Source organism: Erpetoichthys calabaricus, assembly GCF_900747795.2.
Source record: "Erpetoichthys calabaricus chromosome 1 unlocalized genomic scaffold, fErpCal1.3 SUPER_1_unloc_22, whole genome shotgun sequence".
Lineage (NCBI taxonomy): Eukaryota > Metazoa > Chordata > Cladistia > Polypteriformes > Polypteridae > Erpetoichthys > Erpetoichthys calabaricus.
In genome coordinates, this window is record NW_026261588.1 from 2,597,308 (window position 1) to 2,620,216 (window position 22,909).

A 22,909-nucleotide genomic window follows, 5' to 3' on the forward strand; every position below is an offset into this window, starting at 1 on the left:
GTCCAGTAAACGAGAACAACTTGAGAACAGAAATGCAAAAAAGCAACGTTTATAGAATGTCAGTTAGAGGATAAAGTAATTCTTAATATTGTTTTTGACGAGCTGTTAATGTAATTTAATTTTTGATTTACTTTTTATTATGTTTTATTATATTTTACTACATTTTATTATTCATTAGTATTTAAAATTGACAGTTGTAGTGAATAACTCAAGTAGCTGATTTTCTTTGTATAACAACTAAGGACCAAACTGTCTTCCTCCTGTGCCCCCGATACTTTGCTGTATGCCATCTCTTCCTCTAATGGAAGGAGCGCCCCAATGCCCTTTGAGTAGCTCAGCTGCTAGTCAGTGGGTGCCCACTGCTGCCCCTGGGGGTTGGCAAATGATGTGAGCAGTGGGCAAAGCCCCCTAGTAATAATAATAATAATAATGTCTTTTATTTATATAGCTCCTTTCTCATCCTCAAGCAAAGCAAACTGGTAAAGTGTTGTCACCCACCAGATCAAGACAAACTCAGACACCGTCTGCAGTGGGACTGTTCATTTCTGTTGTGATTTTAAATAAAGACAAACCGGCCCAGTTGTTATCAGATTTAAAGGGTGTATCGTTTCAAAATCATCCTATCTAGCGATCCAAATTTAGTACAAATGTGAGGAGAACGGGCCATTTGGCCCAACAAGCTCGCCAGTTCTATCCACCTGATTACTCCAAAAAAAGTTCTACATTCTCTGAGACACTAATTCATAATTTATTCTAATTACTTTGTGATTTATTCCACGTACCCCTATCGATACCCCCATACTAGACACTGGTATCTCCAAACCGTTTGCCACCGACATTATGAAGGAGGTGCTTTAGATAGATAGATAGATACTTTATTAATTCCCATACTCCAGCAGCAGCATACTGATAAACAGCAATATTAAATTAAAGACTGATAACAATGCACGTACTTTTGTCCTTAATGAGAAACTGAAATTTGCTCAGGTCTCTTTTGTTTTTCCCTCTAGCTGAACTAAATCCTTTTCTTTCCACAGAGAAGAAGCTGCTATTTCTTATAACTCTTAGATGGATGTGACAGAGGAGACGTGCCAGGCTGAAATGGAGGAAAGGGCCCTTAATATTAAGCAGGAGGACTGTGAATGGGAACATGTGCACCCTAGACAGGGGAGTGTATGCATTAAGGAGGATGATGATGATTACGAATTGGTGTCCATGGTAATTAAGGAAGAGACTGAGGAGAAGCCTGTCATCTGCGGTGTGCAGGGGCATAAAGCAATCGACAAGGTCAAAGAAGAAGACCTTCAGTCAGGGTGTCCAGATGAAGGAGTAGCAGGATTAATCTCCGATCCGAGGAGAAATTGTGCCGTTCAGAAGCATCCTGGCCCTGTGAAGTCTGATATTTATTTAGACACAAAGACCACTGAAGACATTTCAAGTGGAACAGTTGAAGGTCACACATCATCAACAGATCAGTCTGGAGAAGGTAAGTGGCACCTAAAAATGAACATGTGGGAGACACCAAAAAGTCGACACACTCTGGATTGAAACTTAGCTTTTGTTGTTGTAAAATGTCATATCAGAACACCGTTCATCTTTTTTTATCTGTAAGAATATTTAAGTATAAGAAAATAAATGGTTAATGTTTAGGTAATATAAAGCCCTTTCAATATCGTGATTACTCAAGTGTGCCCCTTTTGCTGGGATTCCACCAGTATCTCTCTTTAGCTGTTTTTCTGTCAGTTTTGTGACATTTTTAATTTGATTGCACTGTTCATAGCTGGGGTGGCATGGTGGCACAGTGGGTAGCGCTGCTGCCTCGCACTTAGGAGACCCCTGGTTCACTTCCTGGGTTCTCCTCGTGTCTGCGTGGGTTTCCTCCCACAGTCCAAAGACATGCAGGTTAGGTGCATTGGCTATCCTAAATTGTCCCCAGTGTGTGCTTGGTGTGTGTGTGTCATGCGGTGGGCTGGCGCCCTGCCCGGGGTTTGTTTTCTGCCTTTGCTGGGATCGGCTCCAGCAGACCCCCGTGACCCTGCAGGTTGGATAATGGATGGATGTTCATAACTGGAATGTGAGGTGAGACAAACTCGCGATCGTCTCAGCCAGCACTTCTGCGTGCAATCGGCATTTTCATGTGACCGTATTTTTCAACATTACAAAATAATGATGCCAAAACTGAGAATTTGGAAATTTCAAAACTGCATATACACACTGTTTCTTATTTCTAATGCTATCTTTCATTTTAAAGAGTTAAAATTGTACTTGAGATAGACCTCATAGATTTTGCTGCTCTGCAAACGTCCAAGAATCCAGTTGGGACACTCAAGGTAAAGGTCCATGCTTGACATTGTTGTTTATTTTCTAGACCATCACGTATTCGTTTGTGTTTATACTGATTACTAGCCGTCCCCCCGCGGCTCCGCCCATGTAGTAGTGAAACAGGACAGTGAGGAGGGCCCGGCCTGGCTCCCCACTCCTGATGTCACGCTTCCCCTTCCCCTCGGCCTGCAGCCTCTGTCTCAGATCAATGTGAATAAATCGCTCCTGCAAGTGAACTGTGATTCTTACTTAGCACGATGAACCAGAATGTTCAAGCAAATTATAGAAGAAAACCCGATCTAAGTCCATTAAGAAGATTTCTTGCTTGTTAGCTAAGTGGAGGTTAGGTTACGCCCTGAGGCTGGAGCGTGAGTGAGAAGAGTCCCCACCCCACTGCAAGTCTCTCGGATTCGTGCAAATAAATTGGTACTGCAAGCAAAATCTGGTACTTCGCGTGATGAGAGAAGTCGCAAAATCAACCGGAATGTTCAAGCAAATTATAGAGAAAAAAAACCCCGATCTAAATCCGTTGAGTAGTTTGTGAAAAGCAGACGGCTGACAGACGATGGATTTTATACAGGGTGTCCATAAAGTCCGTGTGCAATTTAAAATACTTTTTTTTTTTTTTTTTGTTCTTTATTTCGCCTTATACAATTTCTCGTATTAGGAATTTGTTAGTTTTCGCATAGCCCTTGGGGTCAGAGCGCAGGGTCAGCCATTGTACAGTGCCCCCTGGAGCAATTGAAGGTTAAGGTTAAGATGGTTGTCCTTCTGGAAGGTTCTCCTCTCTCCACAGAGGACCTCTGGAGCTCTGACAGAGTGACCATCGGGTTCTTGGTCACCTCCCTGACTAAGGCCCTTCTCCCCCGATCGCTCGGTTTAGATGGCCGGCCAGCTCTAGGAAGAGTCCTGGTGGTTTCAAACTTCTTCCACTTACGGATGATGGAGGCCACTGTGCTCATTGGGACCTTCAAAGGAGCAGAAATGTTTCTGTAACCTTCCCCAGATTTGTGCCTCGAGACAATCGTTAGCCTCAGAGCCACCACTCCGCACTATAAAGTATATGTGATAGAAAGAATCTGTAAAAAGGATTAGAAAGAAGAAACACTTACATTTTTTTATCATTCTTGTTCATTTTTAACATGTCCACCATCATTAGTAATACAAAGAGTGATATGATTCTGTAGTTCTCGGAAAACATTTTCATGCTGATTTTCAGTAATACCAGCAATCACATCAGTTATCCTCGCTTGCAAGTCTTCTAAAGGTCGAGGTTTGGTTGAATAAACATTCGTTTTCACATGTCCCAATAGAAAGAAATCCAATGGAGTCTAATCTGGAGAACGTGGAGACCAAGAAAATGGTCCAACTATTCCAATCCATCTTTTAGGGAATTTCTCATGTAGAAACTGTCTAACATGTAAAGCAAAGTGACAAGGAGCGCCATCTTGTTAAAACACTGTATTCTCTATCAGTCCTAATTGTTCCAGTTGAGGAAGAAAGTCATTTTGCAGCATTTCTAAATCGCTATCACTATTAACAACACGCCCTTCAAAAAAGAATGGCCCTACGACTCTCAAAGCACACCACACATTCACTTTGGGTGAATCTCTTTCATGTTCAACAGACTCTTGTGGATTTTCTGTTCCCCAAATATGGCAAAAATAAAACTTCTAAGGACAAAAATAATAGATACATCAAGATTTCTAATCCTTTTTACAGATTCTTTTATTCACATATTATTTTAAATTAGCCGACACCCGCCGTGGCATATGGCGGTGTAAGAATAGGAACGGAAAACGGTGAGAAAGGAATTCAGAAATCAAAAAGAAAGAAACACTTCTTGAAAGACGCAGTTGTGAATAGGTGTTTTGGTGGAGACGACAGATAATGAGTCGAAAGATCTAACCCTAGAAAAAGCCACGTACAACTGACGCTTCTGAAATTCGATCACGTAAATATAATCAATAACAACCCCAAAAAGATGTTGTCGTAGAATGTCTCTAAGTAATTCCTGCAGCTTAATCCAAAATACTCGTACTACAATCTCAGGTCTGTGCTCTGGTTGTGAATTTCCCCTTGGGATTAATAAAGTATCTATCTATCTATCTATCTATCTATCTATCTATCTATCTATCTATCTATCTATCTATCTATCCATCTATCCATCTATCCATCTATCCATCTATCCATCTATCCATCCATCCATCCATCCATCCATCCATCCATCCATCCATCCATCCATCCGGTATCCGACAGTCCATGTAGAATTTCTGGCCAAGCAGGATTACATGTGAAAGTGATAAATAAATCAGGCTTTCCGAATTTACGTACTATGGCCATGACACCCTGATAGTTTTGTTTCATGTATCTTGGACTTCCTGATAATGTGGACGGTAATCTGATCATTATTCCTACACGTATGTTGTTATTTTCAGCCTTTTCTTGCGGTGTGTCTGATAGTCCTTTGTGTTGTTCCACTCGCAGATCTTGTTGATGTGATCTGAGATCGTTGAGACGCGCGCCTTCTGTTTTAACATGCGCATCTACGACGGACTGTTGGAATAGTTTACCACTAGAGTGCAAAATACTAAATGTATTCCTCATTGCTAATCTGTACGCGTAAAATTGGCATTGAGTAAGCCTTATTCACTTAGCAGTTCTTTTATCGGGAACATGTTGTAAATCTTTATGCCAGCCAATGTCTCCGTAAGAGAATAAAAGTTGGTAAACCATAGGATCTCAATTCATATTGAGCGTGGAAATCTGCTTACAGGAGTTGTCTATGGGATAGATGCAAATGTCCCTTTCGGCAGACGGTTTGCCATCTTCTCTGACGAAAATTGCTGCAACATCGGTGTGACATGTCTGGGCATTGCATCGTCGTAAATCCTGCTCAGGGTATTCCTTGAAAACCATTCGTACAGATGCTGTTGGATTGGACTGAGCGATTTCATGCTTGTGTTTGTATGATTTAGCGAAGGGGTTGATGGTCCTGAGCATGGAATCTAGCTGGACTCTGGAGAAGTACATTTGCGCTGCATGCAGAGTTTGCTTTATTTTGTAAGCGTACTTCAGTAGCTTGCGCTGTGTCAAAAACATACAACTGCCCAGGCAGCGTGGGGAAGGGTTTGGAAGAGGACGAATAGGAATCAAGAAATGCCGTGTCGGCTACGTGAGCGTGGGACCGGTTTTGAAGTGGAAGCAGGACGAAAGAGAAGAGAAATATATACAAGAGATTGCACACGGACTTTTGGACACCCTGTATATTTATAAATGAAAGAGTAAACCTGTGGGTTGTATAAGGGTGCAAGTTGTGCTTGTTTGTGTGTAATTTATTTTGCTATTTCTTATCCCCTTGTTTGCAGTGATGGCCAAGGGAAAATTTTAACCTTGTGTATTCCGAAAGATCAGAGATCACAAAAGTTCTGATGTAATGTGCTTCAAAGGAGACCCACAGTGAGAAACCGCAAACCATATCAAAATATTTCATGTTATGCATATTCCGGGTGTTCAGTCGTATGCTCTCACTGTTCCAAAGACGTGTATTGTGAAATAATATTGTTAAACAGAGCACCTGAAAATCCTTTTGTACCGAAGAGAGAGACAGAGGCATATTTCAAATAGCACCACATTTCCTCCTCCATTTTCCACGATCGATGGACTATCCTCTCCTCCTGTTGTGTGCCTTTCAGTGTTAACTGTTTTCAAACCTTTTCGTAGCTCCCTATGGTTCATGGTAATCTGTACACAAATGGGAACACATGGAGCTAAATCCTAGTGATATCTCTAATTTGAATTTAGCACGTCAGTTGATATCTTAGGAAGGCAAATGACTTGGGTATGCCAATTCAATCCCGGTTCACTAGGTTTCCATCTGATTTCACATCCATTCAAACTGTCAGATACTAATATTGCGAAATAATGAACGGTCTGAACGTCCTGTCCCTGCTATGTTACAATATTATATGTTGTCAAAACGCACCAGTTAGGAGACTGAAATGAAAGATCTGAGTGGTAGTGATATTTTAAAATTATTTTTTTCCCCCAGTTGGGTACCATGTAGCTCCTGAAATTCCATTCCTGCCCGTGATTTATCCTGTTCCTGTTTCATTGTAAAAGGCCCATGAAGTGGATTAATGAAACAACAGAATACACAAGTAGGGTAAAATGTCAGTATCCAAGTAAGGAGTGATCTCATGTTAATGTAGGCTGCTATGATAGATAGATAGATAGATAGATAGATAGATAGATACTTTATTAATCTCAAGGGGAAATTCACATAATGACACATATGCATGTGTCACTAAAAAGTCTTTACTCGTTCATTTGAAAACTCAGGATAATTTTGTGAAAAATGGGATCACTTTCATTTTAGAAGTTGTAGTTCTATTTTAATATTTATGTACCTCAACACCTTAATAGCAGCCATCACTAAATCACATCTTTTACTAAGGACTTATGTGTCATGTGATGCTGTTTAAGCCTGCGGTGAATGACACTTAGTTGTCCAAGTTTATGGATGATGTCAAATTCTCTTTTAAGTTCTTCTTCTTTTGTTCTTTTTGGTATACAGTAATCCCTCCTCCATCACGGGGGTTGCGTTCCAGAGCCACCCGCGAAATAAGAAAATCCGCGAAGTAGAAACCATATGTTTATATGGTTATTTTTATATTGTTATGCTTGGGTCACAGATTTGCGCAGAAACACAGGAGGTTGTAGAGAGACAGGAACGTTATTCAAACACTGCAAACAAACATTTGTCTCTTTTTCAAAAGTTTAAACTGTGCTCCATGACAAGACAGAGATGACAGTTCCGTCTCACAATTAAAAGAATGCAAACATATTTTCCTCTTCAAAGGTGTGCGCATCAGGAGCAGAGAATGTCAGAGAGATAGAGAAAAGCAAAGAAATCAATAGGGCTGTTTGCTTTTAAGTATGCGAAGCACCGCGGCACAAAGCTGTTGAAGGCGGCAGCTCACACCCCCTCCGTCAGGAACAGAGAAAGAGAGAGAGAGAGAGAGACAGAGTTTGTTTTTCAATCAAAAATCAATACGTGCCCTTCGAGCTTTTAAGTATGCGAAGCACCGTGCAGCATGTTGTTTCAGGAAGCAGCTGCACAGAAGGTAGCAACGTGAAGATAATCTTTCAGCATTTTTAGACGAGCGTCCGTATCGTCTAGGTGTGCGAACAGCCCCCCTGCTCAATCCCCCTATGTCAGGATCAGAGAAAGTCAGCGCAAGAGAGAGACAGAGAAAAGTAAGCCGGGTAGCTTCTCAGCCATCTGCCAATAGCGTCCCTTGTATGAAATCAACTGGGCAAACCAACTGAGGAAGCATGTACCAGAAATGAAAAGACCCATTGTCCGCAGAAACCCGCAAAGCAGCGAAAAATCCGCGATATATATTTAAATATGCTTACATATAAAATCCGCGATGGAGTGAAGCCGCGAAAGGCGAAGCGCGATATAGCGAGGGATTACTGTAATGGATATTTGGCTTGCCTCTCTGAGATTTTGATTTTGGGGTTTGTCACATGATAGAGTGAGTCCTGCTTGTCTTGAGATAAAGATTTCATCTTGCAGCCCTTTTACCTATGTGGTCAAAGGCGCTATATAGGCACCCGACCCGGCACAGACTCACACTGAGGCGCGTGTAAAAAGAACACAAAAGTTTTATTTTCTTCTTCAGCTGGGGGGCACGTCTTCCCCGTGAACCCTCCAGCTACAACACAGTCCCAAAGCACTTCAAATAAAGCTCAACACACACAAAGTAACACGCCCTTCTGGCACCACCACTCCTCCCTTGAAGCGTTGTCCTCTCCTCCCGAGTGGTGATGGCGGCTGGCCCCTTTTAAAGCCCACCCGGAAGTGTTCCAGGGGCTGAAGATTTGTCCAGCCGGGCTGTGGAATCCAGGCAGCACCCCCTAGCGGCCACAACCAGCTCCCAACCAGGCTGTGGAGGACTCCATCTCCCATGGAGCCCTGCGAGAGGTTGGGGAATCACCGTTGGCCAGGGAGGCTGCCACCAAGTGTCCCAGGGGAGGTATTAAGCTGTCCATGGTTGCTCCCCCGGAAAAAATGCAGCAGGGACGTCCCGGCCACCTATCACACCTTTGTGGTCTTCACGCATACATGGGGGTTCAAGGGTTGAAACACAGGCCGGTCCCCTCTGGATTTTCTAACAACCATAAACACATCGTTATCACATCTCCTTGGTAACAGCAGATTCAAATGTTGAGCAAAATAAGTGACTTTCTGACAAGATTCTGACTCCAGTGGCAGACCTCTCTGTGGATGCTGTGGGTTGTGAAGTGCACAGGGTTACCTTGAAAATACACTTTTGTCGGACCCCAGGATTACATTTTGGTATGTGTGCATCTAAAGGCAGATGGGGATGCTAAAAAGCTGGTGTGCAAGGCAAACAACTTCAGTGCTAACCGTAAAGCAATGAGAGCAACAGTTAAAAAGATACTGAGAAAGAGAAAAGGCAGAGAGAAATATTTTGGAACAAGCAGAAGTTGACCCAAAGACATTCTGTCAGTATTTTCATAGTAAAAGAACTGTCATGGAAGGAGGTGATGAGTATCAAGAATAGTGAGGAGGAATTAAAATGCTGCCGCAGTAGGTAGCACTGCTGCCTTGCAGTTAGGAGACCCGTCTGGGTTCGCTTCCCAGGTCCTCCCTGTGTGGAGTTTGCATGTTCTCCCCATCTCTGCGTGGGTTTCCTCCCACAGTCCAAAGACATGCAGGTTAGGTGCATTGGCGATTCTAAATTGTCCCATGTGTCAGTGTGTGCCCTGCGGTGGGCTGGCACCCTGCCCGGGGTTTGTTTCCTGCTTTGCGCCCTGTGTTGGTTGGGATTGGCTCCAGCAGACCCCCGTGACCCTGTAGTTAGGATATAGCAGGTTGGATAACGGAAGGATGGATAGAATTAAAATACACAGACTGTGAAATAGCAGATGCTCTTAAGCTCTTATTTTTCTGACATGTTTTCACATGTGAACAAACGGATAATCTCCCAGCAGTAACAGGGACTACTAAGGAGATACTGAATGATTTGGAAATTGTAGAGAGAGAGAAATGCTGCATAGATTAAATAGGCTGAAATCTAACAAATCACCAGGGCCAGATAATAATTAGATAATATTAATAATAAGAAGAAGAGTCCTTACTAAGGTCTGTAAGTGCAGATATAAACAAATATCAACACATATTTTCAGAAAGTCATTGTTCAGTTTAGAAATTCCTTAATGACTGGAAAACTGCAAATATTTTATTTTGTTGTATAAAATTAGTAATTGAACAGATCCAAGTAACTACAGGCCAGTAAGTGTAATGTGCATCAGAGGAAAATGAATGAAAGTATTAATGAAAGGATATTTAGGAAATATTCAACATGGGAAGAAATGGGGAAGGTAATTTTTCACAAATAAAGTGCATCCGGAAAGTATTCACAGCGCATCACTTTTTCCACATTTTGTTATGTTACAGCCTTATTCCAAAATGGATTAAATTCATTTCAGAATTCTACACACAACACCCCATAATGACAACGTGAAAAAAGTTTACTTGAGATTTTTGCAAATTTATTAAAAATAAAATAACTGAGAAATCCCATGTACATAAGTATTCACAGCCTTTGCTCAATACTTTGTCGATGCCCCTTTGGCAGCAATTCCAGCCTCAAGTCTTGTTGAATATGATGCCACAAGCTTGGCACACCTATCCTTGGCCAGTTTGGCCCATTCCTCTTTGCAGCACCTCTCAAGCTCCATCAGGTTGGATGGGAAGCGTCGGTGCACAGCCATTTTAAGATCTCTCCAGAGATGTTCAATCAGATTCAAGTCTGGGCTCTGGCTGGGCCACTCAAGGACATTCACAGAGTTGTCCTGAAGCCACTCCTTTGATATCTTGGCTGTGTGCTTAGGGTCGTTGTCCTGCTGAAAGATGAACCGTCGCCCCAGTCTGAGGTCAAGAGCGCTCTGGAGCAGGTTTTCATCCAGGATGTCTCTGTACATTGCTGCAGTCATCTTTCACTTTATCCTGACTAGTCTCCCAGTCCCTGCCGCTGAAAAACATCCCCACAGCATGATGCTGCCACCACCATGCTTCATTGTAGGCATGGTGCCAGGTTTCCTCCAAACATGATGCCTGGCATTCACACCAAAGAGTTCAATCTTTGTCTCATCAGACCAGAGAATTTTCTTTGTCATAGTCTGAGAGTCCTTCAGGTGCCTTTTGGCAAACTCCAGGCGGGCTGCCATGTGCCTTTTACTAAGGAGTGGCTTCCATCTGGCCACTCTACCATACAGGCCTGATTGGTGGATTGCTGCAGAGATGGTTGTCCTTCTGGAAGGTTCTCCTCTCTCCACAGAGGACCTCTGGAGCTTTGACAGAGTGACCATCAGGTTCTTGGTCACCTCCCTGACTAAGGCCCTTCTCCCCCGATCGCTCAGTTTAGATGGCCGGCCAGCTCTAGGAAGAGTCCTGGTGGTTTCGAACTTCTTCCACTTGCGGATGACGGAGGCCACTGTGCTCATTGGGACAGCAGAAATGTTTTTGTAACCTTCCCCAGATTTGTGCCTCGAGACAATCCTGTCTCGGAGGTCTACAGACAATTCCTTTGACTTCATGCTTGGTTTGTGCTCTGACATGAACTGTCAACTGTGGGACCTTCTATAGACAGGTGTGTGCCTTTCCAAATCATGTCCAGTCACCTGAATTTACCACAGGTGGACTCCAATGAAGCTGCAGAAACATCTCAAGGATGATCAGGGGAAACAGGAGGCACCTGAGCTCAATTTGGAGCTTCATGGCAAAGGCTGTGAATACTTATGGACATGGGACTTCTCAATTTGTTTATTTTTAATAAATTTGCAAAAATCTCAAGTAAACTTTTTTCACGTTGTCATTATGGGGTGTTGTGTTCAGAATTCTGAGGAAAAAAATGAATTTAATCCATTTTGGAATAAGGCTGTAACATAACAAAATGTGGAAAAAGTGATGCGCTGGGAATACTTTCCGGATGCACTGTATATGTGGAAAGAAAAGCAGAAGATTTAGAGAAGATGCCTATGGTTTTATTTACCTTGATCTTCATGAATCATTTTGATAAGGTGCCACATGTGAGTTTGGGCATCACATTATAAGAACTGGGGGTTCAGAGTGTGGTGTGTAGGTGGGTGCACAATTGGGTTAAACAATGGGATTGAATAGTTGTTGTGTAAGGAACCTAATCCGAATTATGCACCGATTAAAAATGGAGAGAGCAATAAGCACCAAATTCCTTGGTGTTCACATCCCAGGACGACCAGCAACACCCGTTCCCTGAGCAACAGAGCCAAGCAGAGCCTGCACTTTCTGTGTCAGCTGATCAAAACGTACCTCTCCCTACCCATCCTCACCACCTTCTGAAGAGGCACCATCGAGAGCATTCTGGCCGGCTGTATCACAGTCTGGTATGGAAACTGCCAAGCCTCTGACCGCAGAGCCCATCGGAGGATTGTGTGGACCGCTGAGCGCATCATAGGCAGCCCTCTACCAAGCCTTTGGGACATTTACACCCCCCTGCTTCCTACGTAAGGCCTCCAGCATTGTGGCTGACCCCTCCCATGAACAGTTTTACCCCTTCTTCCATCTGGAAGAAGATTCTGCAGCATCAGGAGCAGGTCTGCTGGACTGTGCAATAGTCCCCTCTGCACTGGAATGTCTTCTCCACAAATAGATAGATAGATACTTTATTAATCCCAAGGGGAAATTCCCATACTCCAGCAACAGCATACTGATAAAAAACAATATTAAATTAAAGAGTGATAACAATGCTGGTATAACAGACAATAACTTTGTATAATGTTAACGTTTACCACCCCGGGTGGAACTGAAGAGTCTCATAGTGTGGTGGAGGAACGATCTCCTCAGTCTGTCAGTGGAACAGGACAGTGACAGCAGTCTGTCTCTGAAGCTGCTCCTCTGTCTGGAGATGATCCTGTTTAGTGGATGCAGTGGATTCTCCATAATTGACAGGAGTCTGCTCAGCGCCCGTCGCTCTGCCACAGATGTTAAACTGTCCAGCTCCATGCCTACAATAGAGCCTGCCATCCTCACCAGTTTGTCCAGGCGTGAGGCGTCCCTGTTCTTTATGCTGCCTCCCCAGCACACCACTGCGTAGAAGAGGGCGCTCGCCACAACTGTCTGATAGAACATCTGCAGCATCTTATTGCAGATGTTGAAGGACGCCAGCCTTCTAAGGAAGTATAACCGGCTCTGTCCTTTCTTACACAGATCATCAGTATTGGCAGTCCAGTCTAATTTATCATCCAGCTGCACTCCCAGATATTTATAGGTCTGCACCATCTGCACACAGTCACCTCTGATGATCACGGGGTCCATGAGGGGCCTGGGCCTCTGCTCTGCCCCATTTAATCCCCCCAGCTGCTCCTTATGCCTACAATGTTATGTTTACATGTCAATATTCTTGTCCATGTGTACATCTCAACTCAATGCATACTTGCACTATTGTTCATATCTGCACAGTGTAATTGCACTAAAGGACTGTGCATATGATCCATATTTACATGACTTACCTGCCATTTTGCACCACTTCTTATAGTCCTTAGTCTATAGTCAGCATTTGTTACAGCCTCTCTCATGGGCCGCCGTATCCGAAGTCCTTCTTGTTGGATATATTTTCATATTTAGGTATAGGTATTTGTATATTTCTAATATATGTGCAGTTATATGTATAGATATTATATTATTTACTAGGGGGCTTCGCCCCCTGCTCGCTTCACTCGCCAACCCCTGGTGTTGGGTAACCCGAAATATCTTGATGTATGAGATATATTGGAGTGTAAAGGTGTAGATGATGAACAAAGGAAGTAAAGAACCCATAGCATGGCACATTAGAAAGATTTATTGGAATATTTCTTTATACACAACATTTGTAGTAAAGATGGTGTGTTGTCCTTGAATGAGTGTTCCTTGGTATGGAGTATCTACAACTTTAATGTCAGATGAACGCCGAACTCCTGAGAAGGCTACATAAAGTTGTCCATGTCCAAATACAGGCTCAGAGAGGTATATGCCAACTCTGTCCATGGTTTGTCCTTGGGATTTGTTGATTGTCATGGCAAACGCAGGTTTAATGGGAAATTGGCGTCGTTTAAGTGTAAAAGGTAATTCCAGGTCAGAACTTGTAAGGTCAACTCTAGGAATCAAAACAGAATTGGTAGTATGGGATCCTTTTGCCTCAATAACATTGTCTGTCATGATGTTGATGACTAAACGTGTACCGTTGCATAAACCTTGTTTAGTATTAAGGTTTCTTAATAGCATGACTATTGTCCCAATGTTAAGGTTCAGATTGTGTTGTGGCAATCCGGCTGGGTTAATAGTGTTCAGATATTGTAAAGGGAAATTAAGATGGTCATTGTTTATGACTTCAGCGACGTTTCTCATTATCAGCTCTGTGCATTGCTTGTTTTCAGGAAGGTTCATTCGTTGATAGATTGCGTCATCTGGATCTAACACATAGATCTGTGCATGTTTGCGTTCGTGATTTGGCTCAGGGTGCACTGTTCCAATCTGATGTAATATTTGTCCACATACGCGAGAGCAGTAAGGGCCATTGCCAGCTGGTGGCCTGATATTTACCCCAGTAGATGCAAAAGCAAATGAACTATTGTAGGATCCAATGCAGTCCATAAAGTTTTTACTTTCGGGTACATTGTTAGTTAGAAGCTTCCGTAGATATTCAGGATATTCATCTAAAGGAGGAAGTCTAACCTGACCCCTTTGACAACAACGTGTAAACTCATTAGTTGTATTGCCAGTTGTTTCTTCAGGGAAGTTAAGTGAATGACAATGACAGCAAATGATATTTATTAATCCTAATGAATGTTCATTAATAGTGGACTCATTACAGAATGCGTTGTCAGTTAATTGGCGGAATTGTTTAGCGGCTGTTTGTCGTTCCTTTCTTTTCCGTTTATCTATTGACTCTGCTGTTTGAGAGGCGCGTTGTAGGTGCCTGCGTTCATTAATTGTATCCATGTGGGCTCATTTCTTGTTCATGTAGCTCTGTTAGTTGACGTGGATTGTTTTTGGAGCTGTGACTCCATTAGTTATCTGTTGTCTACCATTAGTAATATGGATAATTGCACTTACTGTTAATATGGAGCGTTTTCTGTGGTTGTACTGTTAATAATGCATCACTGTAATGTGATTCACAAATGCTATATGGTGTGGACGGGTGAGGATGCCGTACGTTTAATACAGAGAGTTCGTTTATTCTCATTACGCGGACCATGCTGTGTAGTGTGGACATTTAGTTCAGAAGTGCGTTGTAGACGCCTGCGCCTTTCGTACTCTCTTTGTGGACCTTTGTGGACTCCGTAGTGTCGTCCGTTTGACTCTGGGGTGCAGTGCAGAATCCTCTTTTCTGTGTGGCTGTGTCGTTAGTCGTTAGCTATGGGTGCGTTGTTGCTTCATATCTTATTTTCGTTAGTTGAGCTTTTTCGTTTTTGAGTCGTGACACCTTCGTTTGCAGTGGATCACACTTCGCTTGCGGTTTATGAGACGCGCGCTGTAGGCGCCTGCGCACTATGTCTCCTGGGTCCATTGCCGTGTACCTGCATCCGTGCCTTCCGGTTTACCATTCTCGGTTAGCAATATGGATTCCCCACTCCCATTCATCCCCTTGTGATCTGTCTGATTGTGCTGTTGTCCTGTTCTGTTGTACATTGCATGCTTGATCCTGGAAGACGTTATTTCATACAATACAATACAATACAGTTTATTTTTGTATAGCCCAAAATCACACAGGGAGTGCCGCAATGGGCTTTAACAGGCCCTGCCTCTTGACAGCCCCCCAGCCTTGAGTCTCTAAGTAGATGAGGAAGAAACCTCAGGAAAGGCAGTTCAAAGAGAGACCCCTGTACTGGTAGGTTGGGCGTGCAGTGGGTGTCAAAAGAAAAAGGGGGTCAATACAATACAATCTAACTGTACGCTTCAATGAATATGGTTGAGATGACAATAAAGCTCAACTTGACTTGACTTGATCACTGCTAGAGCAGATAAGGTTTAATGTAGGAAGAAAAATGTGATATTTGAATACACAATGGGAGGTCTGAAAGTTGAAAGTACCATTAATAAGAAGGACCTAGGAGTCACAGCAGACTCATCGCATGTCGATAGAAGCCATTAGGGAGGCTAATAGAATGTTAGGTTATATACAGTAGCACCCTGATGTGTGGAGTACAAGTCATAGGAGGGTATGCTGAAGTTACTCAAAGCACTAGTGAGCCTTCACCCAAGTACTCGGTGTAGTTTTGACCTCCAGGTTACAAAAAGTCTAGAGAAGACCAGCTTGGCTAAGGGAGGACAATGCAGACTGAGTACGGAGGAGAGAATGAAGGAGCTGTAAATGGAGATGAAGAGGTGACAGGATTGAGATGTTTCAAATTATGAAGGAAATGAGTGCAGTGCAATGTAGGCCTGGCTGGTCTGAGCAAAAATGTTATTACAATATATATAATCATTACACTCATTTACTAATGCTTTTTTTTTATAGTACTTTGATCCCAGAATAAAAACTTGGGCTTATTATTATTATTACTAGGGGGGCAAGCCCCACTACCAACCCCCAGCTGTGGCCAGAATATTAGTAAAATCTTCAAATGTACAAAAGAAAAATTATTATTTATTGGAATCAAAATCACAAAATTCTATAAATATGTAAAATAAAAATTTATTATTATTTAGTGAAGTAAAAATCATATTTACTCTCTTACCGATTGGAGTATTCCCGTTATACTGAGGTCCACTATGCTCGATGAGTATTTATAAGAGACGAAATAAACGATCCATTCGTTTTAACTGACAGAAACCACGACTTTCTTGATATTTTAGTTTATAATTTAAAAACGGAATAAGAAAATGAAAATCAAACAACATCACATTAAAGTTCAATAAAATTCTGAAAAGAATGATACCAAACATATATGTAGGTTTTAAAATAAGCCCGACTTAAAGCATGACATAAAAACACCACATAAAATCGTTGCACTTTTTAGGGTTAAATAGAGAGTAGATTATGGTGCAATGTGGAGTACCAAATGAACTTCTTATCAGAACAATAGTACCTATAATTATTAGTAAAAGTGAAAGATGATTAAGTTATGTTTGACAGGGAACCCTTGAGTTCGTTTTATATAATTACATTAGTTTTCTTTGCTCAGCCTGGCGTGTGTGCCTCTGGGACTCACAGGTGGCACAGTGGTAGTGCTGCTGCTTTGCAGTAAGGAGACTGTGGAAGATTGTGGGTTCGCTTCCCAGTTCCTCCCTGTGTGGATAGTGCTTTGAGTACCGAGAAAAGCGCTATATAAATGTTATGAATTATTATTATTATTGTGTGTTTTCTTATTTCTAGTTTTTTTCAATTTTATATATGAAAATGTCTCTTCTGCGGTGGGTTGGCACCCTGCCCGGGATTGGTTCCCTGCCTTGTGCCCTGTGTTGGCTGGGATTGGCTCCAGCAGACCCCCGTGACCCTGTGTTCAGATTCAGCGGGTTGGAAAATGGATGGATGGATGGATGGAAAATGTCTCTTTTTCCACTTATTGTCTTCCCATTCTTTTAAATCAAATTAAAATTTGATTAAAAAATATACAGTATGTAAGTTACCGGCATTGTATAGAATGCCTGGCGTGTTTAGGCAAAGTTTGAAATATGCAAATTATTTTAATATTATATATACTTTCCCTAGGGATTGTATGAAATACCTAGGCATTATATAGAATGACAAATGCTATTTAGGCAAAGTATTGTCTTTTGGCATTGTGTGCGTGACATACCCTCATATGAAAAAGTTTGGGAGCCCCTCTTAATTTTTTTGGATTTTTGTTTCTCATTGGCTGAACTTCCTTTTAATATCTGACATGCCTTATGGACACAGTGGTATTTCAGCAGTGACATTAAGTTTATTAGATTAACAGAAAATATGCAATATGCATCATAACAAAATTAGACAGGTGCATAAATTTGGGCCCCCCAACAGAGATATGACATCAATACTTAGTTGAGCCTCCTTTGAGCCTCTACACGCTGTCCTCCTATAGCCTCTGATGAGTGTCTGAATCTGGATCGAGGTACAGTGCATCCAGAAAGTATTCACAGCACATCACTTTGTCCACATTTTGTTATGTTACAGCCTTATTCCAAAATGGATTAAATTAATTTTTTTCCTCAGAATTCTACACACAACACCCCATAATGACAACATGAAAAAAGTTTACTTGAGATTTTTGCAAATTTATTAAAAATAAAAACATTGAGAAAGCACATGTACATAAGTATTCACAGCCTTTGCCGTGAAGCTCAAAACTGAGCTCAGGTCCATCCTGTTTCCCCTGATCATCCTTGAGATGTTTCTGCAGCTTCATTGGAGTCCACCTGTGGTAAATTCAGTTGACTGGACATGATTTGGAAAGGCACACACCTGTCTATAGAAGGTCCCACAGTTGACAGTTCATGTCAGAGCACAAATCAAGCATGAAGTCAAAGGAATTGTGTGTAGACCTCCGAGACAGGATTGTCTCGAGGCACAAATCTGGGGAAGGTTACATAAAAATTTCTGCTGCTTTGAAGGTCCCAATGAGCACAGTGGCCTCCATCATCCGTAAGTGGAAGAAGTTCGAAACCACCAGGACTCTCCCTAGAGCTGGCCGGCCATCTAAACTGAGCGATCGGGGGAGAAGGGCCTTAGTCAGGGAGGTGACCAAGAACCCGATGGTCACTCTGTCAGAGCTCCAGAGGACCTCTGTGGAGAGAGGAGAACCTTCCAGAAGGACAACCATCTCTGCAGCAATCCACCAATCAGGCCTGTATGGTAGAGTGGCCAGACGGAAGCCACTCCTTAGTAAAAGGCACATGGCAGCCCGCCTGGAGTTTGCCAAAAGGCACCTGAAGGACTCTCAGACCATGAGAAAGAAAATTCTCTGGTCTGATGAGACAAAGATTGAACTCTTTGGTGTGAATGCCAGGCGTCATGTTTGGAGGAAACCAGGCACCGCTCATCACCAGGCCAATACCATTCCTAGAGTGAAGCATGGTGGTGGCAGCATCATGCTGTGGGGATGTTTTTCAGCGGCAGGGACTGGGAGACTAGTCAGGATAAAGGGAAAGATGACTGCAGCAATGTACAGAGACATCCTGGATGAAAACCTGCTCCAGAGCACTCTTGACCTCAGACTGGGGCGACGGTTCATCTTTCAGCAGGACAACGACCCTAAGCACACAGCCAAGATATCAAAGGAGTGGCTTCAGGACAACTCTGTGAATGTCCTTGAGTGGCCCAGCCAGAGCCCAGACTTGAATCTGATTGAACATCTCTTGAGAGATCTTAAAATGGCTGTGCACCGACGCTTCCCATCCAACCTGATGGAGCTTGAGAGGTGCTGCAAAGAGGAATGGGCCAAACTGGCCAAGGATAGGTGTGCCAAGCTTGTGGCATCATATTCAACAAGACTTGAGGCTGGAATTGCTGCCAAAGGGGCATCGACAAAGTATTGAGCAAAGGCTGTGAATACTTATGGACATGGGATTTCTCAGTTTGTTTATTTTTAATAAATTTGCAAAAATCTCAAGTAAACTTTTTTCATGTTGTCATTATGGGGTGTTGTGTGTAGAATTCTGAGGGAAAAAATTAATTTAATCCATTTTAGAATAAGGCTGTAACATAACAAAATGTGGAAAAAGTGATGTGCTGGGAATACTTTCCGGATGCACTGTATTTCTGACCATTCTTCATACCAAATCTCTCCAGTTCAGTTCAATTTGATGGACACCCTGCTTCAAATCATCCCATAGATTGTCGATGATATTCAAGTCAGGGGACTGTGATGGCCATTCCAGAACATTGTACTTCTCCCTCTGCATGAATGCCTTTGTAGATTTCCAACTGTGTTTTGGGTCATTGTCTTGTTGGAATATCCAACCCCTGAGTAAGTAACTTCCACTTTGTGACTGATACTTGAACATTATCCTGAAGAATTTGTTGATATTGGGTTGAATTCATCTGACCCTCGACTTTAACAAGGGCCCCAGTCCCTGAACTAGCCACACAGCCCCACAGCATGATGGAACCTACACCAAATTTGACAGTAGGTAGCAGGTGTTTTTCTTGGAATGTCGTGTTCTTCTTCTGCCATGCAAAGCACTTTTTGTTCTGACCAAATAACTCCATTTGTGTCTCATCAGTCCAAAGCACTTTGTTCCAAAATGAATCTGGCTTGTCTAAATGAGCATTGGCATACAACAAGCGACACTGTTTGTGGCGTGAGTGCAGAAAGGGCTTCTTTCTCATCACCCTGCCATACAGATGTTTGAATTGTAGAACGATGTACAGATACACCATCTGCAGCCAGATGTTCTTGCAGGTCTTTGGAGGTGATCCGTGGGTTGTCTGTCACCATTCTCACAATCCTGCACATGTGCCTCTCCTGTATTTGTCTTGGTCTGCCAGACCTGCTGGGTTTAACAGCAACTGTGCCTGTGGCCTTCCATTCCTTACACTTGAAACTGACAGTTTAAACCTCTCAGATGGCTTTTTGTAGCCTTCCCCTAAACCATGAGACTGAACAATCTTTGTTTTCAGATCTTTGGAGAGTTGCTTTGAGGATCCCATGCTGTCTGTCACTCTTCAGAGGAGAGTCAAAGGGAAGGAAGCCCAACTTGTAATTGACCACCTTAAATACCTTTATATCTCATGATTGGACTCACCTGTTGTCACAAAAGCCACAAAGAGCCATAGCAAGGTTTGGTTGCAGCCACCTGTGTATTTGGTTTCCTGGCTGCAAATCGAGAGTAATGATAGCACTGCTGTGCACAAAACCGAGTCCAAAACAGAACTGAGGGAACAGGGAAAAGGTGGAGGCTTTTAAAGGGGAAGACAGGAAGTGAGATCAAAGGGGTCGGGCTCATGAAGATCTTCAGGCATTGGCGTGAGCCCGGACGTGACATCACAGGGGCCGGAGCCAGCAAGGTCTCCTTCCATAGGCTCGGTCCCGGAAGTGATATCAAGAGGACCAGGTGGAATCTCCCGTGAATGGTCTGCAGGAAAGTTAGAAAAAGAGTCAGTGCACTCTGCCACATCCCGGTCTGATTCGGAACTGCCCTTATTCAAGCAGTTTAGCTGCCTCCCATGCGCACGTGTCTGACAAGCCCCCCACACCGTCAACCCTGACTCGAACAGAGAGGTCGTGAAACCAAGAAAGAGCATCTGCGTTGGTGTGAAGAGTGTCCCAACGATGAATGAGAGTAAACTTGTATGGCTGGAGGTCAAGAAATCACTTGGGGCCTCATGTATAACGCCGTGCGTAGAACTCACACTATAACATGGCGTAAGCACAAAAGCGGGATTGTGCGTACGCACAGAAAAATCCAGATGCAGGAATCTGTGCGCACGCATACTTTCACGTTCTTCCACTACATAAATCCTGATCAGCGTGAAAAGTAACGCACGTGCACGCGCCTTCTGTCCCGCCCCAACTCCTCCCAGAATTACGCCTCTTTGAATATGCAAATCAATATAAATAGCCTTCTGTGAAAAGACAATGGGAAAAGCACGGGGGGAAATATAAGAATTTCAGCGAATACCAAGTGGAGGCAAAGGAAAAACGTACTATTTGTTGGTGTAAACAGTGGTATAATCAACAAAAGGAAGTTGATCGAGTGACAGAGTGTCGGAGAAACTCGAAAGCTCAAGTTCACAGTGAAGTCGCACAGTGCCCGAAATAAAAAAGTTGTCACATATCAAAGTCAGCGTGAAAAGGCGACTCGTAGCCCGCCGTCTGAGTGTCATATGAAAGCTTATTAGGGTACCGAGAAAGAAATAGGCACACAGTGGGGAAAAAGCACGAAATGTCAACTTTAATCTCGAAATTTCCACTTTAATCACGTAGTTTATTTTGTCATTAAAGTAGAACATCATAAACTTCATCTTAAAATTGTTTATTTTACTAGTTTCTCAAATCCCATCGTAACTATTAAATGCTTTGTTCTGTATTTGATCTTCTACGTGCTCTATGTGTGTGAATCACTACGTGATACATGAGGCCCCTGGTGACCCGCAGATTCGACTCCTCGTGCAGGGCCATCCACTGTAAAGGTGCCTGGTCCGTGACAAGGGTGAATTCCTGGCCCAACAAGTAGTACCTCAGCTGAGTAATTGCCCATTTAATCGCCAAGAGCTCTCTCTCCACCGTCGCATACTTGGTCTCCCGGTCCAACAGTTTTTTCCCCCCAGTGCCTGGTTGAAGACTTTCTGTGCTGAGCACGGCCCTGCTTTTTCTCCAAAATGTTGATTTTGAACAGGCAAGGCTCTCGGGTCCTCTCAGACAATGAATCCACTTTGACTATTTGAAATCAGTCTCAGTGCTAAGGTAGTTTAAATTTGAAATCTAGCCGAGCCGGCTGTCGAATCATCTAAACAGGTGTTTTATATTAAGGTACATGTAAATGGTAATAAACACATTGACAACGGCGTACGGCGAACCATTAATGTTCACAGTTTAATAATTATCCCTGTAATAAGCTGGTGAAATACAATACAATTTATTTGTGTGTAGCCCAAAATCACACAAGAAGTGCCGCAATGGGCTTTAACAGGCCCTGCCTCTTGACAGCTCCCCAGCCTTGACTATGTAAGAAGACAAAGAACAAGTCCCAAAAAAGTGGAAGACACCTTGGGAAAGGCAGTTCCAGGTAGGTGGGGTGTGCTGTGGGGGTCAATACAATACAATACACAGAACAAATCCTCAATACAATATAATAGTGCGACAGAAATATTACAAGTACAGATCCATCCAGTTTCCAACTCTCTGAATCCAAACACAGGGTCACAGGGGTCTGCTGGAGCCAATCCCAGCCAACACAGGGCACAAGGCAGGAACCAATCCTGGGCAGGGTGCCAACCCACCACAGTATTACAAATACAGAGCAACATTCAACAGTAGATGATATCACATGATACGATTTGGATTTGTTCAGAGTGCTGGAGACCTCGGCCATCAAGCTGCCTCCTCCTATTGGCCAGCCAATCCGATGAAAGGACCCCTCTACCCGATGATACCTGCGATCTTTCATCATGCCAACCCGTGTCTTATAAAGTAACCTTATGTAGCATCAGTGCTCTACCTAGTAAAGAGTAATAATTAATAATAGTGGTGATTTGAAACAATCTGCAAAGCTCTCGTCTTGTTAGGATGCGATTGTTCTGCAGTGGCTTCACCTACAGATGTGCACGATATTAGCACTATAGTAATGGACCATGGTCTAGCTAAAAGTGGGGGAAAATGAGAGTAACGTAATTGCTGTTTCAAGCTCTCCTAACACTCTGATGCTGCTGTGCTCTTCCGAGACCTTACTGGTTGGTTAAGTGTTAACCAGTAAGACTTTTTACATTAACAATGTTATTAGTGATCGGAAAATAGACTTTCTAACACTGAGTGAGATGTGGTGACGGTGTGGCAGTGTTAACTACAGCCGCACATCACCCTGTTCAGAACTAAGCAGGTTAGAAAATGAAAA

At 42.9% G+C, this 22,909-nt stretch overlaps 1 protein-coding gene across 1 annotated transcript in view; it reads left to right on the top strand.

Annotated features, from left to right (window-relative positions):
• LOC114669342 (gastrula zinc finger protein XlCGF57.1-like) overlaps positions 1-22,909 on the top strand; it is a 33,319-nt gene that overhangs the window by 4,707 nt on the left and 5,703 nt on the right. The window contains exon 2 of the mRNA XM_028825560.2: positions 1,038-1,486. Coding sequence (XP_028681393.1) covers positions 1,069-1,486 — 418 coding nt within the window. The 5' untranslated portion in view covers positions 1,038-1,068. The remainder of the gene's footprint in view (positions 1-1,037; positions 1,487-22,909) is intronic.